This window comes from Camelus ferus, chromosome 18 (assembly GCF_009834535.1).
Source record: "Camelus ferus isolate YT-003-E chromosome 18, BCGSAC_Cfer_1.0, whole genome shotgun sequence".
NCBI lineage: Eukaryota > Metazoa > Chordata > Mammalia > Artiodactyla > Camelidae > Camelus > Camelus ferus.
In genome coordinates, this window is record NC_045713.1 from 9,367,341 (window position 1) to 9,386,926 (window position 19,586).

The 19,586-nt window shown below is 49.1% G+C and overlaps 1 protein-coding gene across 3 annotated transcripts; it reads left to right on the plus strand.

The window, feature by feature from the left end:
* Window positions 1-18,900, plus strand: CHST12 (carbohydrate sulfotransferase 12). Of its 3 annotated transcripts, none has more exons than XM_032459906.1 (2): window positions 1-140; window positions 17,158-18,900. In XM_032459906.1, exon 2 carries the CDS (start codon window positions 17,240-17,242, stop codon window positions 18,494-18,496), a length of 1,257 nt encoding a protein of 418 aa, XP_032315797.1. In that variant the 5' UTR covers window positions 1-140; window positions 17,158-17,239; the 3' UTR covers window positions 18,497-18,900. The 3 variants fall into 3 exon arrangements, with proteins under 3 accessions (XP_032315797.1, XP_032315796.1, XP_032315798.1); XM_032459905.1 differs by having other exon boundaries at window positions 11-157; window positions 17,154-18,900; XM_032459907.1 differs by having other exon boundaries at window positions 32-109.
* Window positions 18,901-19,586: the final 686 nt, after the last annotated feature.

The following is a 19,586-nucleotide window of genomic DNA, read 5'->3' on the forward strand; positions in this document are numbered from 1 at the left end:
GAGAAGGGGAGCGGGAGGAGGGGCGCCGGCGGAGGGGGCGGGGCCGGCGGAGGGGCGGCCTCGGGAGGGTCCGCGGGTCGCGAGGCGGCTGCGGCGGCGGCAGCGCGAGGTGAGCTGAGGGGAGCTGAGGGGAGCGCCAGGTGAGGCGAGGGGCGCGGGGCGGGGCGTGGGGCGAAGGGAGGCGCGGGGCGGGGGGTCCCTGCGGCCCAGGACGGGTCCTGCCCCCTCAGCCGCCGCGACAGTTCCGGCGTGGCCCCGGGCCGAGCCCCCGCGCCGCCGCTGTGTGACCTTGGCCCGGCTCGCTCCGTCTCTGAGCCCCAGGGCTGGCGGCGTGCGGGAGCCCGGACGGGGCGTGGGGCGCCCGCCGCGCCGCCCGTCCTCGGAGAGGCTCGGGGCTGTGGTCGGCTCCGCCGTCGGGGCCGGTCCCCGCCGCCTCTGGCCGCCCTGAGTCGTCGGCCCTGCAGTCGGGGCGGCGGGGGTCCTCCCCGCACGCTTGTCGGCCCCGCGCTCCCCGCTCCGGCTGGTCGCGAGTGTGGAGGGAGAAGCAGGCGCGCCCGTGGGCGGACGGCCCGGGCGCACGCGCCCCTCCGCCAGCGCCTCGCACGGGGAGCCCCCGCCCCGGTGCCCGGCCTCCGAGGCCGCGGGCATCCCCGTCTGCTGACCGCAGACCCGCGGGCGCAGGCGGGTCCTGGAAGAGTGCCGCTCGCACGAAACCTCTGCTCCAGAAGCAGCGAAAGGAAGCTACGCGTTGGTCGCTAACAGTGGGACTTAATCTTCCATTTGGGCTCCTGGCCACCAAGACATCACAGGCGGACCGTTGGCTCGAGCCGAGGTTCCGTCTGGCGCGGAGCACAACAAGCCGCAGTGTTTCCGTGATTATTGAATTATTTATTTTATAATTCGACGCCAGAGTGGGGGGACTCAGGAGACCCGGGATGAAGGAGAATGTGGGTTGTGGGCAGAGCGGTGGCAAGCGCCTCTTTAGGGGTGCCGTCCCCTGAAGTGTGGGCCCAGCGGGGGAGGCTGGGAGAAGAAGGCGCAGCTGGTCCCCACCTGCCCCCAAACCGGGAAACAGTTCAGCCCTTCTCTGTCAGCATCTGGTGTTGAGAATGTGAGGCAGGGCCGGTGTCTGGGTGACAAAGGAGATACTAGGAAAACAAATGTTTTAATTGGAGTATAATTGACAACTGTGTAAATTTTAAGGTGTACAAAGAGTTGATTTGATACCCTTACATATTGCAACGTGATTACCGCGGTGGTGTCAGCTAACACCTAGGAAATTGTTATGTGAGCATTTAGAGAGCGCCTGCGTGGAACTGCGTGGATGTTTGCTTTTCTTGCCAGTTGGTTTGTAAGACTTTGGGCGGGTGTCTTCCGGCCAGCAGCACTGCTCTCCGTTACTCAGTGTGCACCTAATTAATCAACTCCTCAAACACCGAGCCTCGCGTCATTTGTAATGTGCTAGGTTGGGCTGCATGCTGGTGACATGGTTCGCCTGACTATAATACCGTGTGATTGGTGCTGTCAGCTAGACGTTTACGAAGTGTGAAGAAGGAGGGAGCAGCTAAACTTGTTTCTTGGTGTTGGAGAAGTTTTCCACAGTGGAGACAACATATGAACTGGGAGAACGTTCCAGATGAAGGCCTCCAGGTGTGCGGAGATGGGAAAGTGAATGGGACATTTGGGGGTGGGGAGCAGTGAGTCCTTGTATTCCTTGTGGGATGGGGTTTGAGGATTGTAACGGAAGCTAAGGCTGGAAAGAGGTTTCTGACTGAAGGGCCTTGAATGCTCTGCCCCGGAGTTTGAACTTTTATCCTGTTGGTGAGGAGTGGTCAAGGTTTTGGGTGGGATGTGAAAGATGTGTTTGAGAGAAGTAGCACTAGTGAGAGCGGAGGACAGATCCAGAGATGGGAGTTGGTGACGGAGCCGGGTGCAGTTGCAGGGGGCACGGGCCAGGACAGTGGCGGAGGGTGGAGAAGGGCGTCAGGTAGAAACAAGCAGGAGAACCCACAGTGCAGGGGCACTCACTCTGTGGGGTTGGTCAGAGGAAACGGAGGAAGGCAGAAGGAAGTGGGATTTCTCACTTGGGTGCTGAGGACGGGGCTGGTACCTGAGAGAAGGGGTGCGGGAGTGGCTGTGAAGAAGGAACGGGCTAAAACACATTTGACTTTCAGACTTGTAGGATTTGCGGTACATGTGGGCCATCCTGGATGAGATGTGCTTTTAGAGAGAAAGTGAGTCCTGGCACGGAATTGTGGGGAATACCAGCAGGAAAGGGGGCCGTGGCGGAAGAGAGCGTGCTGGCTGACGGTGGACACGCAGTCGTGGTGGTTACTGCACGTTCACCAAGGCTGGTGGGTGATTCTCTTCTAGAAAGATCTCAAGGTTGAAGCGCCGTTCCTGGGTGAGAGACTGGTTATTGAGAATACTGAAACAGATGCTGCTAGTTTGTAATGGCTTTAAAACTCACATCTTCAGTTTCAATTTTTAGGTTGTTTTCTTTCTCTTTTTCTTCAGAAAGCAGTGGTTGGTCTGTGACTGCAGCCAGGGCTGGTGGTTCTCCAGTCGTTTGCCAACAGATGTCCTTAATGATAACTGACTCGGTAACTCAGTACTTCCTGTAGTTAAACATCCTGTAGGTGACGGTTTCTGTCACTGTTTAGAGCATTTTTAAGTATGTCAGAGAGGAGTAGGAAACGCTGGGCATAGCTGACTGGGGAAGGGGGTGCACCACTCTGCAGAACACAACAGGGTGAAGTGAATGGAGCCTGCCTGGCTCCCAGGACACTACCAGCTGGCACTTTCCCCTCCAGGCAGGAGAATGGAAGAATCTTTGGGGAAAATGAGTAGCCTGGGAAAGGACCTAAAAATAGTGACAGTCAGAGGCCCCAGGTAAGGGGGCCCAGCTGGGTAATCCGCTAATGAAGCTCATAATTAATAGCCCCTTTCTAGGGTCCAGAGCTTCCAAATTCTTTTAATCCCCTGTCCCTTAAATAGGAACAGATAACCAAGGACATGTGGAGATAGGAACCATAACACACACTTGGAAGCAATAGAGAGTGAGCAGGAAGAAAACTTAAAAAGCATCCTGTCGTTAATACACACATGGAGAGAGGAGAAAAATTGCAAGCAAGAGACCGAAGCAGGATGCTTAAATACATAAACAAACAAACAAACAAATAAATAGAGGAACATTTAGCCAAAAACCAAGAAGAGAACTCATAGATATAAACAATACAATGGAAGAAATTAAAAAACAAACAAACCTCTGGGTGAATAAGTTGAGAACTCAGTAAATAGAACAGAAAGGCACAGAGATAGAAGATGAGAGAAAAAAAGAACATTAAAGGGTCAGATTAGACAACGGACAGCGGGATAATAAGAGTTTCAGTAAGAAAGAAAATGGGATAAAATCATCCACAAAATGATATAAGGTAATTTCCTAGAACCAAAACTTTCTGCGTTGAAGGGGCCCACTGAGTGACTAGCACCGTGGATTTCCTTCACAGGTTTCCTTCACTCCTCTTCTGTTCAGTAAGCGATTTGGACATTTCGAGTGTAGGGGCAGGTTTGGGTAGTGAGGAATGCTGAGTGTCTCCCAGTGACTAGTGAGAGTTTTGGAAGCAAGGGATTTATTTGGAAGCACATCTGAGGAAATCGGTTCCAGAATTTGGATAATGAGAGTTCAGATGTAGAGAGACAAGGTGCGCCCTTTCCAAGGCACGTTGCTGTGAAATTTCAGAACTCTGGGACAGAGAACTTGTGCTAGCTTCTAGAGAAAGCATAAAAGCGGGCCACTAACAGTCTTTCACAGGGTGAAGCAGAATGGCTCGGGGACCCATCCACAGCAGCCTCGGAAGTTAGGAGACGCGAGAGCTTTGCTTTCAGAATTCTGAAGGAAGATATTTTCCACCTTGAATTCTAAACTCAGGCAATGGAGGATAGAATAAAGATATTTTCAGGCATGCTCCGCAAATTTTGTCTCTCATATATTTTAAGGAAGTGACTGGCAGGCACACTCCCTCAGTGAGGTGGTGGGTCTGGAGGGACAGAGCTAGAGGAGACAGGATTGTCCTCAGAGGAGAGGTGAGAGGAAGCTGCTGGATGAGGTGAAGAGGCTCGGACGCCAGCCAGGGCAGGCACCCGTCATGGAGAGCTGGTGAGAAGGTTCCTCAAAGAGTTTGAGGCGGGGGGGGATGAAATTGACAGGGTACCTGATGCGCTGGAACATCTGGAGGGGAGATTTAGGCATTTGGCAGGGTTGGGGCTGAATTAGTGGTAAGTACATAGAAAACAAAGCAATGAAAACACAAGACTGTTACCTAGTTCTAGGGAAAATAAGCCGTTGTACAGGAAAAAAATAATTACGGTGCTTGAGAGGCTCAGCTGTGGATAGCCTCTGCTCGATGATGATAATTTACGTAAACATCGAATATTGCTCTGATTGAAATGATGATATGCCTGTCTGGAGGAGGCGTGGGGCTAAGCAGGGCATGGTTGTTTGAAGGACCGAGGGGAGGAAAGAGAGACTGCGTTTCTGCCTACTGCCTGCCACCGTACTGGGAAGTGGATAGGCGATGCCCAAGGGGAACCAATGGTTATCGCCCAAGGCTGTTACTTAGAGGCAGGTGGAGACACCACAAGGTTCAGCTGAAAAGAACTAGGAAGGTTGGAGGCAGGTGATGAGAGGCAGGAACTGGGGGCTGTGTTTGTAATAAACTCCTGGGACGATTTAGTCCTTGGACGTGTACACATAACGTGGATCAAAATAAAGACAAAGCAGTAGGCTTCCGACTCCGCTGAAGGAGAGGCCAGACTGTGGCCTGCCTTGAGCACGGCCGCATCACTCACCAGGCCCTCCTCCTCGCCGGGGAGAGTTGACCTGTTCTCATTTCCTGTGCATTATTGTCATTGTTCTCTGTGTCCTGTCCTTGGCTGTGGTCTCACACCAGAGATTTGGTGCTTTCTTTAGTTTTTTTTTTTTTTTTAATTTGTTACAAAATGATTTTTAAAACATAGCCAAAAGTAGAGGGTGTTATGAACTCTTCTTGTCACCCAGTTTCAGAAATTATGAAATCAGGTCAGCTGTGTTTATCTGTTTTTGTGAGCATAACAACTTTTTTTTTTTCAAGCTGCAGCACCTTTGTTCACAGTATAGGCTTCACAAAGAGATAGGTTGTCACTTCCTGCCGGGGATCATGAGCTCTCTAGGACACCCTCTGCCTCTCCATCGCATAACAGCTCTTTATTGTGTACCTACTGTATGCTAAGCACTGTTTGTAGCCTTGAGGCTGCAGCTGTGCAGCTGTGACAAACTGTGAGGGGTCAAGTACTTCCCTTCTAATGTTTATACTCCAGTGCAGATAGACCATGAGCAAATAAACCGGTGAATATGTGATACTGGAGGTGGTGACAAATGACAGAGAAGAAGCAGGTGGGAGGGCGGACTTGCAGGGTGAGGCGTCCTCAGGGAAGACCTCACTGATGAGGCGAACTTTGAACAGAGATCAGGAGGAAGTGCCGAATTGAGCCCCAGGATCCCCGGTGTGAGCAGTCCACCCAGACGCAGTGAACGTGGGCCAGACAGTGGGAGCCTGGCTGGTGCAGGTGATGAACAAGAAGGGGGCCTTGTGGCTAGAGTGGGGCCAGTGACGCGGAGGGGAAGGGATGAGCGTGTGGGATCCCAGTCACGAAGGGCCAGTGTAAGGACTGGAAATGGGAAGCCATTGGACTCCAGTGATTGGAGGGTTTTGAGCAGAGCTGTGACATGATCTGACTTTTAGCAGAATAAGCATGGCTACTAGGTTTAAAGTGGATTATATGGTCTTGAGAGCAGAGGCAGGGAGAGCGGGTAAGAGGCTGTTGCAGTAATGCAGGTGGGAGCTGTTGATGGCTTAGACTAGGGTTGAGGGTAGAGGAGGTGGGGCAGGTTCTTAAACTAATCTTGGTGAAATTTATCATCATTATTTTCCCTTGAAATAATTTCCTTGAGTCGACTTAACTCTGGGAAATGAGTTATTATTTGGATTCCAGCGTCAGTTACCATGCAACAAATATTTGCACCTTGTGAGGAATATAGAAGATACAGTAGATGTGGTCCCTGTCTCCTAGGAAGCTGAAATCTAGTTTGGGAATGTGGGACTGGTATGCCTGCCCTAATATCCTGTCTACTTGTGAGACGCTGGCTGGGGCTTAGAGACCAGGGACTCAGAGACCAGTGTGAGCGGATAGCCATCTGTGCTGTGGGCCAACTCTGTGGGAAGTTACTTTACTTCAAAGGCCAAGTTTGGGCTCAGTTTTCATTGAGGTCTTCAGGAACATACATCAACCTTTCATTCTCATCAGTGTGACCATTTATTACTTATTTTTTTATTTGGATGCACTGTCAGATTTACTTCTCAGGGTTAACTGAATACAAATGAAGTAATTTTATAAGCAAATAAACCCCAGTGCTGGTGGCACAAGTGAAAATCTGCCTTGCAGTGGGGGTTTTAATCCAGCACCAAAGCGTCAGTTGCAGGGCTGGACGACACAGGGTGCAGAGAGTGAGTGTTGAGACCACTAATAAACTACAGATTTCTGTTGACTGCAGTGATGGGAGCCGCAGTGGATTATTTGCCTTCTATAGTGTTTGCAAAGCTGGAAAAAAAGTAGGTAGTTTCTGGTCTTTTTGCAAGTAGCATAAATAAATAAAACTTGAACATTCTTGGACTTCTTAATGAAGGTCATGTCACTTGATTTCATGCTCAGAAGTCGGTCATCTGGACAAGGAGAAGACATAAAGTTAATAAAAACCTGAGTGTCTAGAAAAAGCAACCAATTCTGCATTAAATATCTACTGGAGAGGCTGTTAGAGTGAAGTGGTTGGGAAGTTAAGCTCTCAAATCAGTTGTTCAGATGCCCGCTCTGATCCGTTGTAGCTGTGTATACTTGGGCAAGTTGCCCGACTGTTTTGCCCCAATTTTATCACAATTACTGAAGATTAAATAAATTAAGATATGCAAGGCTTTACAACAGCACTTTGGAAAACATATTAGCTCTTGTTATTATAAAATTATTTGGAAACATACATTATTCTTGGTGATAACTGGCCACTGGTAGAAAGCGTGAGTGATAATAAAAATAACAAGTTATATTTCTATAATACAAACATCTGAGAGTCCGGTGGAGCAGGAAGGTACATGAGGCCCTGGTGAGGTCTACAGAGCGTGCCTTACTGTGTTTACAGCACTTAGCTGCTACTTTCTCACTTTCCTACTCAGTAGCTCTGGTTTGCAGAGGGCTTTGATTGTTCTCGTTTTGTAGAGAAAGAACAGAGACGCTCAGACTTAAAGTGATATCCCAGGCCACGCAGCAGAGTTTGGACTTGACCTCGGAATCCCTTTCTTCCTCTGATCTCTGGAAGTCCGTGCAGGACTTCAGTGCTGGGGTTTTTATCCTGTATTGTAGAAACGGATGACAGCTGATTAGTTCATGGCATTCATGCTGAAGACAAAAGTTTTAGCTTCTGGAGGTTGACTTATGAGACTGCTCACATTTCTTTTTCTTGAAATCAAGTGTATTGAGGTATAATTTACATGCAGTAGAATGCACTCATTTTTTAAAAATTGAAGTGTACTCAGTTTACAGTGTTGTGTCAATTTCTGGTGCACAGCACAATGCTTCAGTCATACATGAACATTCATACATTCGTTTTCATATTCTTTTTCACTGTAAGCTACTATGAGATATCGGATATAGTTCCCTGTGCCATACAGTATGAACTTGTTCTATCTGTTTTATATATACCAGTCAGTATCTGCAAATCTCAAACTCCCAGTTTATCCCTTCCCACCCTCTTCCCCTCTGGTAACCATAAGTTTGTTCTCTATGTCTGTGAGTCTGTTTCTGTTTTATATATAGATTCATTTGTCTTTTTTTTTTAGATTCCACATATCAGAATGCACGCATTTTAAGTGTAAGATTTAACAAATGTGGACAGAAATATCCACCTATGTAACTACCACTAAAACAGTATCAGAACATTCCCATCACCCAAATTTCCTCCTGCCTGTTTGCATTCTGTGATTTCTGTCACCATTTTACCTTTTAAAAAACTTCCTATGAATCAAATCATGTATGTACTCTTTTGTGTCCTGGGTTCTTACGTTTAGTGTAATATCCGTTGAGAGTCATCCGTGTTGTTGCACGTACTGATGTGTGACTCAGTGGTTCATTCTTTTTTATTGCTAGGTAGCTTTCCACTGAGTGAGTACACCGCAGTTTGTTTATTTGTCCACTTGTTTATGGACCTCTGGGTTGTTTTTTGGTTTGTTGCTATTTTAAATAAAGCCACAGTGAGCATTCTTGTACAGATCTTTGTGTGGACAATTATTTCATTCATGGATAGTGTCTTTTGTGTTGTTTCTAAAAGGCATCACCGTATGCAGCGCCACCTGGGTTCTCTCCTTTGTTGCCTTCGAGGAGTATTACAGTTTTGCATTTTACATTTGGGTCTGTGATCCAGTTTTAGTTAATTTTTGTCAAGGGAGTAAGTTCTGTGCCTAGATTTATTTTTTTTAATTTTGTGTGTAGGTAATTAGGTTTATTTATTTATTAATGGAAGTACTGGGGACCGAACCCATGGCTTTGTGCATGCTAAGCAGGCACTCTGCCCAGCTGTACCCTCCTCTGCTAGATTCTTTTTTTTTTTTTTTTTTTTTACTGTCTGAGTGTCCAGTTGTTCCAATACCATTTGTTGAAGTGACAGACTGTCTTTACTCCATTGTATTTCTTTTGCTCCTTTGTTAAAAATCAGTTGACTATATTTATGTGGGTCTACTTCTGGGCTCTCTGTTCTGTTCCACTGATCTGTTTTTCTTTTCTTTGCCAATGCCATACCATCTTGAGTACTGTAGCTTTATATAAGTCTTGAAGTCGGGTAGCATCAGTCTTCCAACTTGGTTCTGCTTCAGTGTTGTGTTGGCTCTGCTAGGTCTTTTGCCTCTATGTATAAACTTCAGAAACAGTTTGTCGCTATCCACAAAATAACTTGCTGGGATTTTGATTGGATTAATCTGTGGAGTAAGTTGGGAAGAATTGACATCTTGACAATATTGAGTCTTCCTGTCCTAGAGCACTTTGAACGTGGAATCTCGACATTTATTTAGTTATTCTTTGATTTCATCCATCAGAACATTGTAGTTTTCCTCATAAAGATCTTATGCATATTTTGTTAGATTTATACCTAAGTGTTTCATTTTGGGGGCACTTATAAAAGGAGTTGTGTTTTTAATTTCAAATTCCACTTGCTCATTGCTGATACATAGGAAAGTGGTTGACTTTTGTGTATTAACCTTGTATCCTGCAAACTTGCTGTAGCTTGAGCCCTTAAAATTTTATAATTGAAAAATGATTGATAATCTAAGATGCGTATATCATATTTTGATGGTCTGTTTGATTGGCCTTTATTACATAGAATCCCTAAAGCTGTTTTGTAGAACACCTACTTTTATGGATCTTACAGAACCTTCCACGAGATGAAAAATCTGCTTGATATTTTGTATTAACAATCTTTTCTAACTTTTTGAAAGTCTCAGCATTAAAAAAAATCAGGTCTGTAATGCAAAAAAGTTGGTAACAGCTTTATTCATAATAGCCAAAAAAGGGAACTAACCACGAAGTTCATCATTTGGTAAATGGGTAAACATATATTGGTATATCCATACAGTGGAATGCTGCTCAGCATTAAAAAAGGAACTTACTACTGCCACAGGCCACAACATGGACAGACCTCAAAAGCGTCTTGCTAAGTGAAGGAAGCCAAACACAAGAGCCTACTTCCTGTATAATTCCATTCATGTGACATTCTAGAAAAGGCAGAACTGTAGGACAGAAAACAAATTGGTACCTGCCTGGAGCTGGGTGTTGGTGGAGGATGAGGGAAATGTTCTGTATCTTAATTATAATATACATTTGCCCCAACTCATCCAACTGTGCAGTTAAAGAGTTTTATTGTGTACTAATCACACCTCAATAAACCTGATTCTAAAAGGAATAAAAAGAGGTGTCAGAGTGATTTAATCCATAAAGAATGGTCTTTTGAACAAACAGTGCTGGGACAGCAGGATATCTGTGTGAGGAAAAGCGTGGCTCTCAGCCTCTCCCGCCGGGAACAGTCGTACTGGATGGTGGCTGAGACTCTCTGCATCTAGCACGCCTTTCCACGACGGCAAGTACCTTAGCTTCCACTTACTAATACTCATGATTTAATTCTCACTGGTTTGCTCACTTGTATCTATAATACGTAGTAAATACACACACACCAACAAACCCTGGTCCAAGTGACAAAGCAAATATACAAATATTAGCCAAGGTTCTCCAGAGAAACAGAACCCATGGGGGTGTGTGTGTGTGTGTGGAGATTGGTTACGAGGAGTTGGCTCACGTGGTTGTGGAGGCGAGAAGTTCACCCCGGGAGAGCTGGTGATAAGTAGTTCCAGTCTGAGCCTGAAGGCCTGAGAACCACGGACCGATGGTGTCAGTTCCAGTACTGGTCCGAGTCTGAAGGCAAGAGACCGATGTCCTGGCTCAAAGATAGGCCAAGAGGAGAATTCCCTCCTTTTTGTTCTGTGTGGCTTTGCATGGATTGGGTGAGGCTCACCGGGGTTGGTGGGTGGGCACCGACGGAATCAAACGTTCCAGAAACAGCCTCACAGCCACGTCCAGAGTGTGCAGTCAGATTTCTGGGTGGCTGAGTCTCAGCCCAGTTGACACATAAAATTAATAACCAGGACAAACCACTGGACGTTTTCATCCTGTAGTTGTCAATTCTGCCATCAAACGTGGGAAATGCCCTTGTATGAGTTTTAACGTGCATCCGGCCGTGTGGCCCTCTCTTCCAGATCAGGACGGTGGTGGATGCGTCAGGATGACGCGTACTGGAGTGTGAGGGGGTCAGCCCCACTGTCTGCCGCAGACCACCCCCTCTTCCCGGATCCTTGCCTGCCGTCAGTGTGAAGGCTCCTTCAGCCCCGTGGCCGCAGTGGGCGGCCAGCATGGAGTGCTTCCTCCTGGGGCTGCCAAGTCGGCCCCTGGCGTCATACCCTGCCGTGTGTGACAAGAAATATTTAACAGCCCCACCTTGAGCTGAGAAACAGCTCCCGTCTGCCCGGCCACAGTGTTTTGGTTTAAACCCAACCTAATTCTTCCATCAGTAGCATTTCCAAGGGCCTTTGACAGAGCCCTTGTAGAAAACCAAGCCCCAGGTGGTGAAGTTTCTGGACAGACTCGCTGTTAGTCCTGCTGCTGGCGGCAGAAGCCGGAGACCGCGCGCGGCAGCTGGGGGTACCTCGTTCCCTCTAGGCAGGCTCTTCGTGCTCTGCTTCTTCAGAACTTGTAGGGCCTTATGCGGGCTGCTTTTTTAAACAGTCAGAGATTTATGTTTGGAAATAATGCCCTTATTTTTTAATGAAAAATTTATGAGGTCAATGTTGTCCTCTGCCGTGTTTTTGAAGCGGTCTTCATCTTCAGCCTGGCTTTCCTCGCCTGGCTGTCCCCACTGTGCTGCTCTCACCCCCAGAAGGCCGCGCAGTGTAACCCAGAGCATCTGGCTTGAAATGCCCGGGCACCTGGCCCAGAAATTCCTAGATGGCCCACCCCCATTTGCAAAGTAAAACTTGCTGCTGGCGACGCTGTCTGGTCGCCTTTACGCTCTGCTCTGCTCTGCTCTTTCTCTTCGTGGACTTTCCCTCCATGCACGTTTTAAAGTAGCCAGTCCTCGTCTCTCAGCGACTGCTCTCATAGGCCATTTAATACACTCAGCCCATCTTGTTTCCACCACTGCTGTTTTTGTGGCTTGTTTGGGGTTAGAAATGACAACACAAAGGACTGCCCTCGTTCCTTGATGTTAAAAATGAACTGTGGCCTCAGCCCTGTTGGTAGATGCCACCCCAGCTCGGCGTGTAGGCGCTCATCCCCTTGCTTCAGAAAGGCCTGGACAGAGCTGCGATGCGGCGGGGCTGCACGTGGGACAGGGTTCCCAGGACCGGCGTCCCCGCTGAATAACCAGACACAGGGTTTTGGCCATTCCCAGGGGAAGACCTGTCTTGTTTTTGTGTAATCCCCCATTGTAAAATTTTGAAACTTTAACTTTTGTTCGATAAGCAAATGGCAGGTAAAGTCAGCCTGTGGGACTTTGGTGCAAGGTTGTAAACGTAACCTGTGGCTTCAGCAGCAGGCTCCAAGTTTACCCTCTGTTACACTCCTCCACCATATTTAGGCCTTTTCTTATTTGTTTTTCACACACTGCATTGTGTATTTGCATTTTATACTTTATTTATTCAACAATGCCTCTTGGAAATTCCTCCAAGTCCAATGTTATAGCTCTAGTTTTTTTCCTCTCCATTTTTTTTTTTTTTACTGTGGTAAAGTACACATAACATGAAATTTACCACCTTAACCGTTTTCAAGTGTGCAGTTCAGGACACTAAGCATACTCATATTGTTGTGCAACCATCACCACCACCCATCTCCAGAACTCATTTATCTCCCCAAACTGAGACTCTGTCCCCTTTAAACACTGAATCTCCATCCCCCTCTTCCAGCCCATGGCCCCCACCCCTCCGACGTTCTGTCTCTATGAATTTGACTCCTCCCAGGACCTCATATAAGTGGAATCCTACAGTATTTGTCCTTTTGTGTCTGACTTATTTCACTGAGCGTGGTGTCCTCAAGGTCCATCCATGTTGCAGCAGGTGTCAGTTTCCTTCCTTTCTGAGGCTGAGAGTGCTCCATGGTAGGGACGGACCACATTCTGTTTACCACTCACCCGCCGACGGACATGGGTCGCTTCCACCTTTTGGCTGCTCTGAAAAGTGCTGTGAGCATGGGTTTGCAAATATCTCCTCCAGACCCTGCTTTCAGTTCCTGTGGGTATAGTCGCAGAAGTGGAATTGCTGCTGGGTCATGTGCTAATTTTATACAGCGGTTCTATTTTTTTGGCAGAACGTCTGTACTGGCTTTCACAGTGGCCTTGCCATTTTCCAGTCCGGTTAACAGCGCACACGGGTGTCAGCTGCTCCACGTCTTCACCAGTGCTGCTTCTTTTCTGTTTGGGAATTTTTTTTTTTTAACAGTAGCCATCCTGCTAGGTGTGAGGTGGTGTCTCCTTGTGGTCTCGGTTTGCAGCCCCCTGGGGAGCAGTGATGTTGAGCATCTTTTCATGTGCTGATCGGCCACTTGTGTCTTCTTCAGGGAAAGGGTGATCCAAGTCCTTTGCTCATTTTTGAATCAGGTTAATTTTTCTTTCTTGTGTTTGAAGAGTTTTCTATATATTCTGATATTAACCCCTTGTTAAGTATATGATTTGCAGATATTTTCTCCCATCCTGTGAGAGCCTTTTTACTCTGTTGATAGTGCCTTTTGATGCAAAAAAGTCTTGATTTGTATAAAGACCAATTTGCCTGTTTTTCTGTTGTTGTTAATGCCTTCTTATTGCTTTGTATCTTTTTTAAAAGGAAAATTGTTTTTTCTGATAGTAAAAACAAGAAATGCTCGATATAAACAAAAATAAGCTTAAATACAGAAAACGATAAAAGTGGGTCAGATTCACCCAAATGCCCACCATCCAGGGGTATTTACTGACACTTGGAGCTGGGTGGTGGTCGAGGTGCCCATGCCCAGCACACAGCCTGATCGTGACCTGCTGGTTCTCCCTGCAGCTGCCCATAGGGAGAGGCTGCACAGGTCACACTGAGTGGTCTAGTTTGTTTGTTGTAAGTTAGGTGAGTGGTCTAGTTTGTTTGTTGTAAGTTAGGAATCTCAATGTAAGTCAGTTAATTGACTCACCGTTAAAAAAAAAAAAATAAAGCTGCAGTCCACTATGCTGATGAGGAAAGGGCCCGGGGGGGACCTGCTGCTGGCCCGACCCAAACACGGGCTCCTGATTCCTCATCCAGAGGGCTCAGCAGTGCCCGATCTTACTCGGGTTGGTCACTTACTAAGAACAAAACTTTAGACATTTAATCTATTAAAGACTAAAAAATTATAGTGTTTGGGGCTAATACACCAAACGAGGAAAAAATTAGAGTCCCTTTAATCTAATTACGTGTCTTCTTATTCAGAGAAGACCACACTCAGGACAGCTAGCAGAGGAATGTCAAGTGAGGCTGCCCCGCCTCTGCCGGGGTACAGGCTGGGCTGGCGGGGCGTCTAGGGCTGGTTCCAGGCTGACGTCACATCTGAGCAGGAACTCATTCCCGCTGTGAGCCTTGCTCTGTTCGATGCCCTTTGCCTCCAGGACCAGAGATACAAGGACTAGAGATAAAAGGACCAGAGATACAAGGACCAGAGCCTTCGTATCTGTTGGATCAGAAAAGCCAGGAAAGCCTTGCTGTTTGTGGCTGTCGCAGAGGTCAGCGCCTGACCTTCTAAGGAAGCGTGATCCTGCCAGGCCCCCGCTGTTGACCTGATTGAGCTTTGAAGGAGGAGAAACTTGCACGTGTGACTTCAGCCCTTGGGGAGGGCTGGGGAAACCTGGGTGTGTGTGCGTGTGCATGTGTAAGTGTGATCCTACCCAGATTACTGCATAAATACTTTTTACAACGGAATACCACTCGCGTACAGAAGGGCAGGAACTGTTGGTGTGTACAACCATGTGGACGAATCTCAAATTACACACTGAGTGATTCCATTTATAGAAAACTCTAGAAAATGCAAACTAATTTATAGTAACAGAAGATAGAGCAGCAGTTGCTAGAGGAGAGCGGGGCTGGGGGAGAGGATTGCTTTTGGGGATGATGGAGACGTTCCCTGCCTGATGGTGGTGACGGCGTCTCGGATGCACGTGCACTCATGACGCTGTACGTTACATAAGCGCAGCTCGTTGTGGGTCGGTTACACCTCAGCAAAGCTGCTTAGGAGAAAGAGTTACTCACCTTTAACAGTAAGAAGGCTGAGGGAGTGTGGGGGGGGCTTGACTTTTAGAGTCACACTTGAATTCAGATGCTGATCGGACACCCCTGGGCCTCAGTTTCCTCAGCTGGAGGAGGGTTACCTGTCCTCACTGGGAGGGCGTGCAGAGGGTGTGCAGTAACGCACGTGCGTGAAGTGCTCGTCTTACTGCCTGGCACATGGTGAGAGCACGTTAACTAGCAACTGCTATTAAAAAGATATCGTCTGTATGTATAAATTTTCCTAAAAATACGTGACCATGTCTTTTCCTCGCAATTAAACTGAAGTCGTATTAAGTTATTGTCAAGAGAGTCAGGGTTTTTACAGAGCGTTGTAGACACTGGTGTTTGTTAATGTGCACACATTGCTTCTTGGCTGCGAAATACTTGAAGGTGTTCAGGTTACCAGGCCCGGAGCCCGTGTGTGTGGTGTTCGCACTGTGAACGTGACAGCGGCGGCCCTGGAGCTGTGGCCCTGCCTGTGTCCACAGACAGGGCTGTGACTCTGCGTTGTCTCTGCACTGTGTTAGCCTTGATCTTAAAACTGAACACTGACCTCCTAAACCAGGTGACATTTTAAGTGACTTTCCCGTTTGCTGCTTTCTCAGCCTTCAGCAAACCTTTTTTTTTTTTTTTTTTTTTTTTTGGTATGGTTTCACCTTCATATTTAGAAACTATTCACCCTGTTACATCTTTGAGAAGGGATGGTCTTAAAAACTTTAATGACACGGGTATTTATGATCTAGCTTTAAAAATAGGCTGTAAAATGGTGTGATTATAGCTGTTGAAGGGGAATTAAAAGCTGTTGCTATATTGCCTGTCTTTACTCCACTCACACCCACGACCCACTCGCAGGGATCCAGCTGGAGTAGAGCAGCAGGCGTGCGAGAGACGGCAGGGTATCTCACCTGGAATCCAGTAGTGTTTCATGATTTTTGTAATGTGCGTATTGCCTTTATAGTGTATAATAATCATATACTAAACATAGAGTGTGTGATAAACACCCAGCTGTGTGACTCTGGTGAGCAGCCGGCCGCACTGAGCCGGTGATCGCCGCCCCCCAGGGCAGGGGTCACCAGGTTTCTCTGCTCTTCCTTTTCCCGTGGGGGCACGTTGAGAGCTCTGGGGGCTCAGGAAACACTACACAAAGGTGACGATGACCAGAGAATGTTCTTTCCTCTGTCGATGGTGGTTTTAGCCCCTTTCATGTAAAAGTCCTCACCACCTTTTGCCTGCTGACCTCTTTACTGTGAGTATGTTTTACTTTCTCCATTTAAAAAAGTGAACTAAGAGTAAACAAAAGCCACAGAGCTGGGTAGAGATTGTACCCAAGTTTTTCTGCCTGATAAACTTTTAGGTTCATTAAATGAGAATGTATTAGATACCAGGTACATAGCTGAGTGCATACGAGAAATATGGACTCAAAGAAGTGTCCCCTGGGAGACATCCAAGAGGGTGCATGGTGCAGGGCTCCCCTGAACACCCCAAGACGTGCTCTGTCTGTGCTCTGAAGCCTGCGGTGACAGAGATCCTAGAACGGCTTAAAAAACAGCCCATTCTGCATTTTGGCCACATGATTATTTATAAATTTTATATTAAATATTAATATTTTATTACATATATTAAAATTTAATAATTTCCTTGGGCACAACTGAGTTTCTGAGTTTCACCTTCCGAAGCAGCTCCCTCTTGCACATGACAGCCCTCCAGACAGTTGAGCCTGGCACGCCCTGAACAGCCCCTCCACTGCCGCTGCCCTCACCAGGGGCCGCAGCCGGGAGAAGCCTGGAGCCGCCAGAAGCCCGCACCACTTGCTTTCACTGTTTGGATTAAGTGTACACAGAAAAGGGGTGTGGGGCGGGGTGAGGGGGCGCTTCATCATTTTTACAAACCGTCACGCGCCCTGAGCTTTAACCTTGTTACCGTGTTTTGTTTTGCCGTCCGCCTCTTGTTTCATCCTCGTACCCCTTCTTCACGAGGGTCTGTGTTCCCACCGGGCTGGCCAGCCCCCTTTCAGCACAGTGATAGGGATCTCCTGTCCTTTGGGCCTTCCTAAGCTGCGCGGGGTCCATCACACAGAGAGGCAGCCACACAAAGTCGACCTCATGCAGGGGTAGGGGAGGGAGAAGTGGGGACACTGGGCTGAGACTGCAGCAGGCACCGTTTCTTCAGGTCCGCAGGCTGCGGGAGGACCTTGGTCTTTAACGTGGCCTTTATTGCCTTCCAGCTTCCTCAGCGCACAGCGTCCAGGCTCTACATGAAGCTGACGTGAGAGGATCCAGGGGAAAGGCCCTGCGTCCAGGGACAGGATGACCAAAAGCCGGCTCTTCCGCCTGTGGCTGGTCTTGGGCTCCGTCTTCACCATCCTCCTGATCATCGTGTACTGGGACAGCGTGGGCACCGCCCACTTCTCCTTGCCCACCTCCTTCTCCAGGCCGCACCCGCTGGAGGCCCTCCCCACCGGCCGGGCAGACGAGAAGGAGTTCGCCTCCGATGTGGACGCGTTTCTGGAGAAGCTTCTCAGCGCTGGCGTGAAGCAGAGCATCCTCCCCGGGAAGAGGGCGGAGCAGCCCCCGCTGCTGGCCTCCAGCAGGCCCGCGCCCGGCAACATGGAGGAGAGTGTGCGGGGCTACGACTGGTCCAGCCACGGCGCCCCGCAGAGCCCGGACGTGGACGGGCGGCAGGCCGAGCGCAGGAGCGTGCTCAGGGAGCTCTGCGCCAACGCCAGCTTCATGTTCCCCACCAAGGAGCGCTCCTTCGATGACATCCCCAACTACGAGCTGAACCACCTCATCGTGGACGACCGCCACGGGGTCATCTACTGCTACGTGCCCAAGGCGGCCTGCACCAACTGGAAGCGCGTGATGATCGTCCTGAGCCAGAGCCTCTCGGACCGGGGCGTCCCCTACCGCGACCCCCTGGACATCCCCCGGGAGTACGTCCACAACTCCAGCACCCACCTGACTTTCAGCAAGTTCTGGCGTCGCTACGGGAAGTTCTCCCGCCACCTCATGAAGGTCAAGCTGAAGAAGTACACCAAGTTCCTGTTCGTGCGGGACCCTTTTGTGCGCCTCATCTCGGCCTTCCGCAGCAAGTTCGAGCTGGAGAACGAGGAGTTCTACCGCAAGTTCGCCGTCCCCATGCTGAGGATGTACTCCAACCACACCAGCCTGCCCGCCTCGGTCAGCGAGGCCTTCAGCGCGGGCCTCAAGGTGTCCTTCACCAACTTCATCCAGTACCTGCTGGACCCCCACACCGAGAAGCTGGCGCCCTTCAACGAGCACTGGCGGCAGGTGCACCGCCTCTGCCACCCCTGCCAGATAGACTACGACTTCGTGGGCAAGCTGGAGACGCTGGACCAGGACGCCGCCCAGCTGCTCCGGCTCCTCAAGGTGGACAAGCTGCTCCACTTCCCCCCGAGTTACCGGAACAGAACTGCCAGCAGCTGGGAGGAGGACTGGTTCTCCAAAATCCCCCTGGCCTGGAGGCAGCAGCTTTACAAACTCTATGAAGCAGATTTTGTGCTCTTTGGCTACCCCAAGCCCGAAAATCTACTTAGAGACTGAAGGCATTAGGAGAAAATCCCGAACACCAAAACCAGAACAAAGCGGAACAGACCACACGCTCATGCCTTTACTCTAAGCCTGAGCGCAGGGCCTGTGGTCCCGCCGCCGTCTTCCTGAGCGCGGCGCGATGGGTTGCCACGTGTATTTTTTTACGGCTTCGTTTCCCTCCCGGCGTGACACGTCACAGAGTCCCACAGTGCTCCTGCTGGTGAGGCCACTGGGAGCGCCTGGAATTGACCATGCCCACGCCCTAGTTTGTAAAATAACCTATGATTTTGCAGTCTAGGTCCACTGCCTATGTTCATCGAGTGCTGTGTTAATATTGTTTTTTAAGATTAATATATTTCAGATATTTAATATGAAAAGTGGAGAAAGAAATGGTGGAGTAAAAGGTCACATCTGCCCCTTCTGCCTGCCCTGTGGTCATTCCGGTGGAAGGACGGACGGATGCTCGCTGAGGGGCTCTGAGCGGCGTCGGGGCCCACGCCGGGACCTCAGAGCCGCCGTTCAAGGAAGGGAGGGTTCGTGGTTGTCTTCAGCAAAAAGGAGGAACTTGAATTTCACATTAGGCCTTGCTGTATTTGTGCGGGGTTAGCAGACAAGCCCTTACAAGGTGAGAGCTCTCTTACTAGGTGACACGTGAGAAGGGAAGGCGATTGATAAGGGTTTCATGTTTGAGATCAGGTCGAAGGTGAATCATGCGTCCTGGTCGCAGTCACAGAAGCTGGCTTTTAACTCCAGCCGCCCCTTTAACTTCTCACTCACGGGCACGAGGATTTGCAGTTAACAGGGACGGTGAGGTGGAGGGGTGTCCCCAGAAGGCACTCCCCGCATCAGCAAGGCCGGGCTCGGGTGTGGTCCTCCTCGCTGACCCGGCTGGTGGGTTCAGCTCGGGGGATGCTCGCTGTCGAGGACGCGGCTCACCAGGAGCGTCAGGTTCGGTGGCCTTGCCCTGGTGAAGGTGTCTGCCAGTCCAGGTGGCCTTGCCCTGGTGAAGGTGTCTGCCAGTCCAGGTGGCCTTGCCCTGGTGAAGGTGTCTGCCAGTCCAGGAGGCCTTGCCCTGGTGAAGGTGTCTGCCAGTCCAGGTGGC

Excerpts from the sequence above, each read along its gene's own strand:
- CHST12 (XM_032459906.1), top strand. The coding sequence starts at position 17,240 with ATGACCAAAAGCCGGCTCTTCCGCCTGTGGCTGGTCTTGGGCTCCGTC.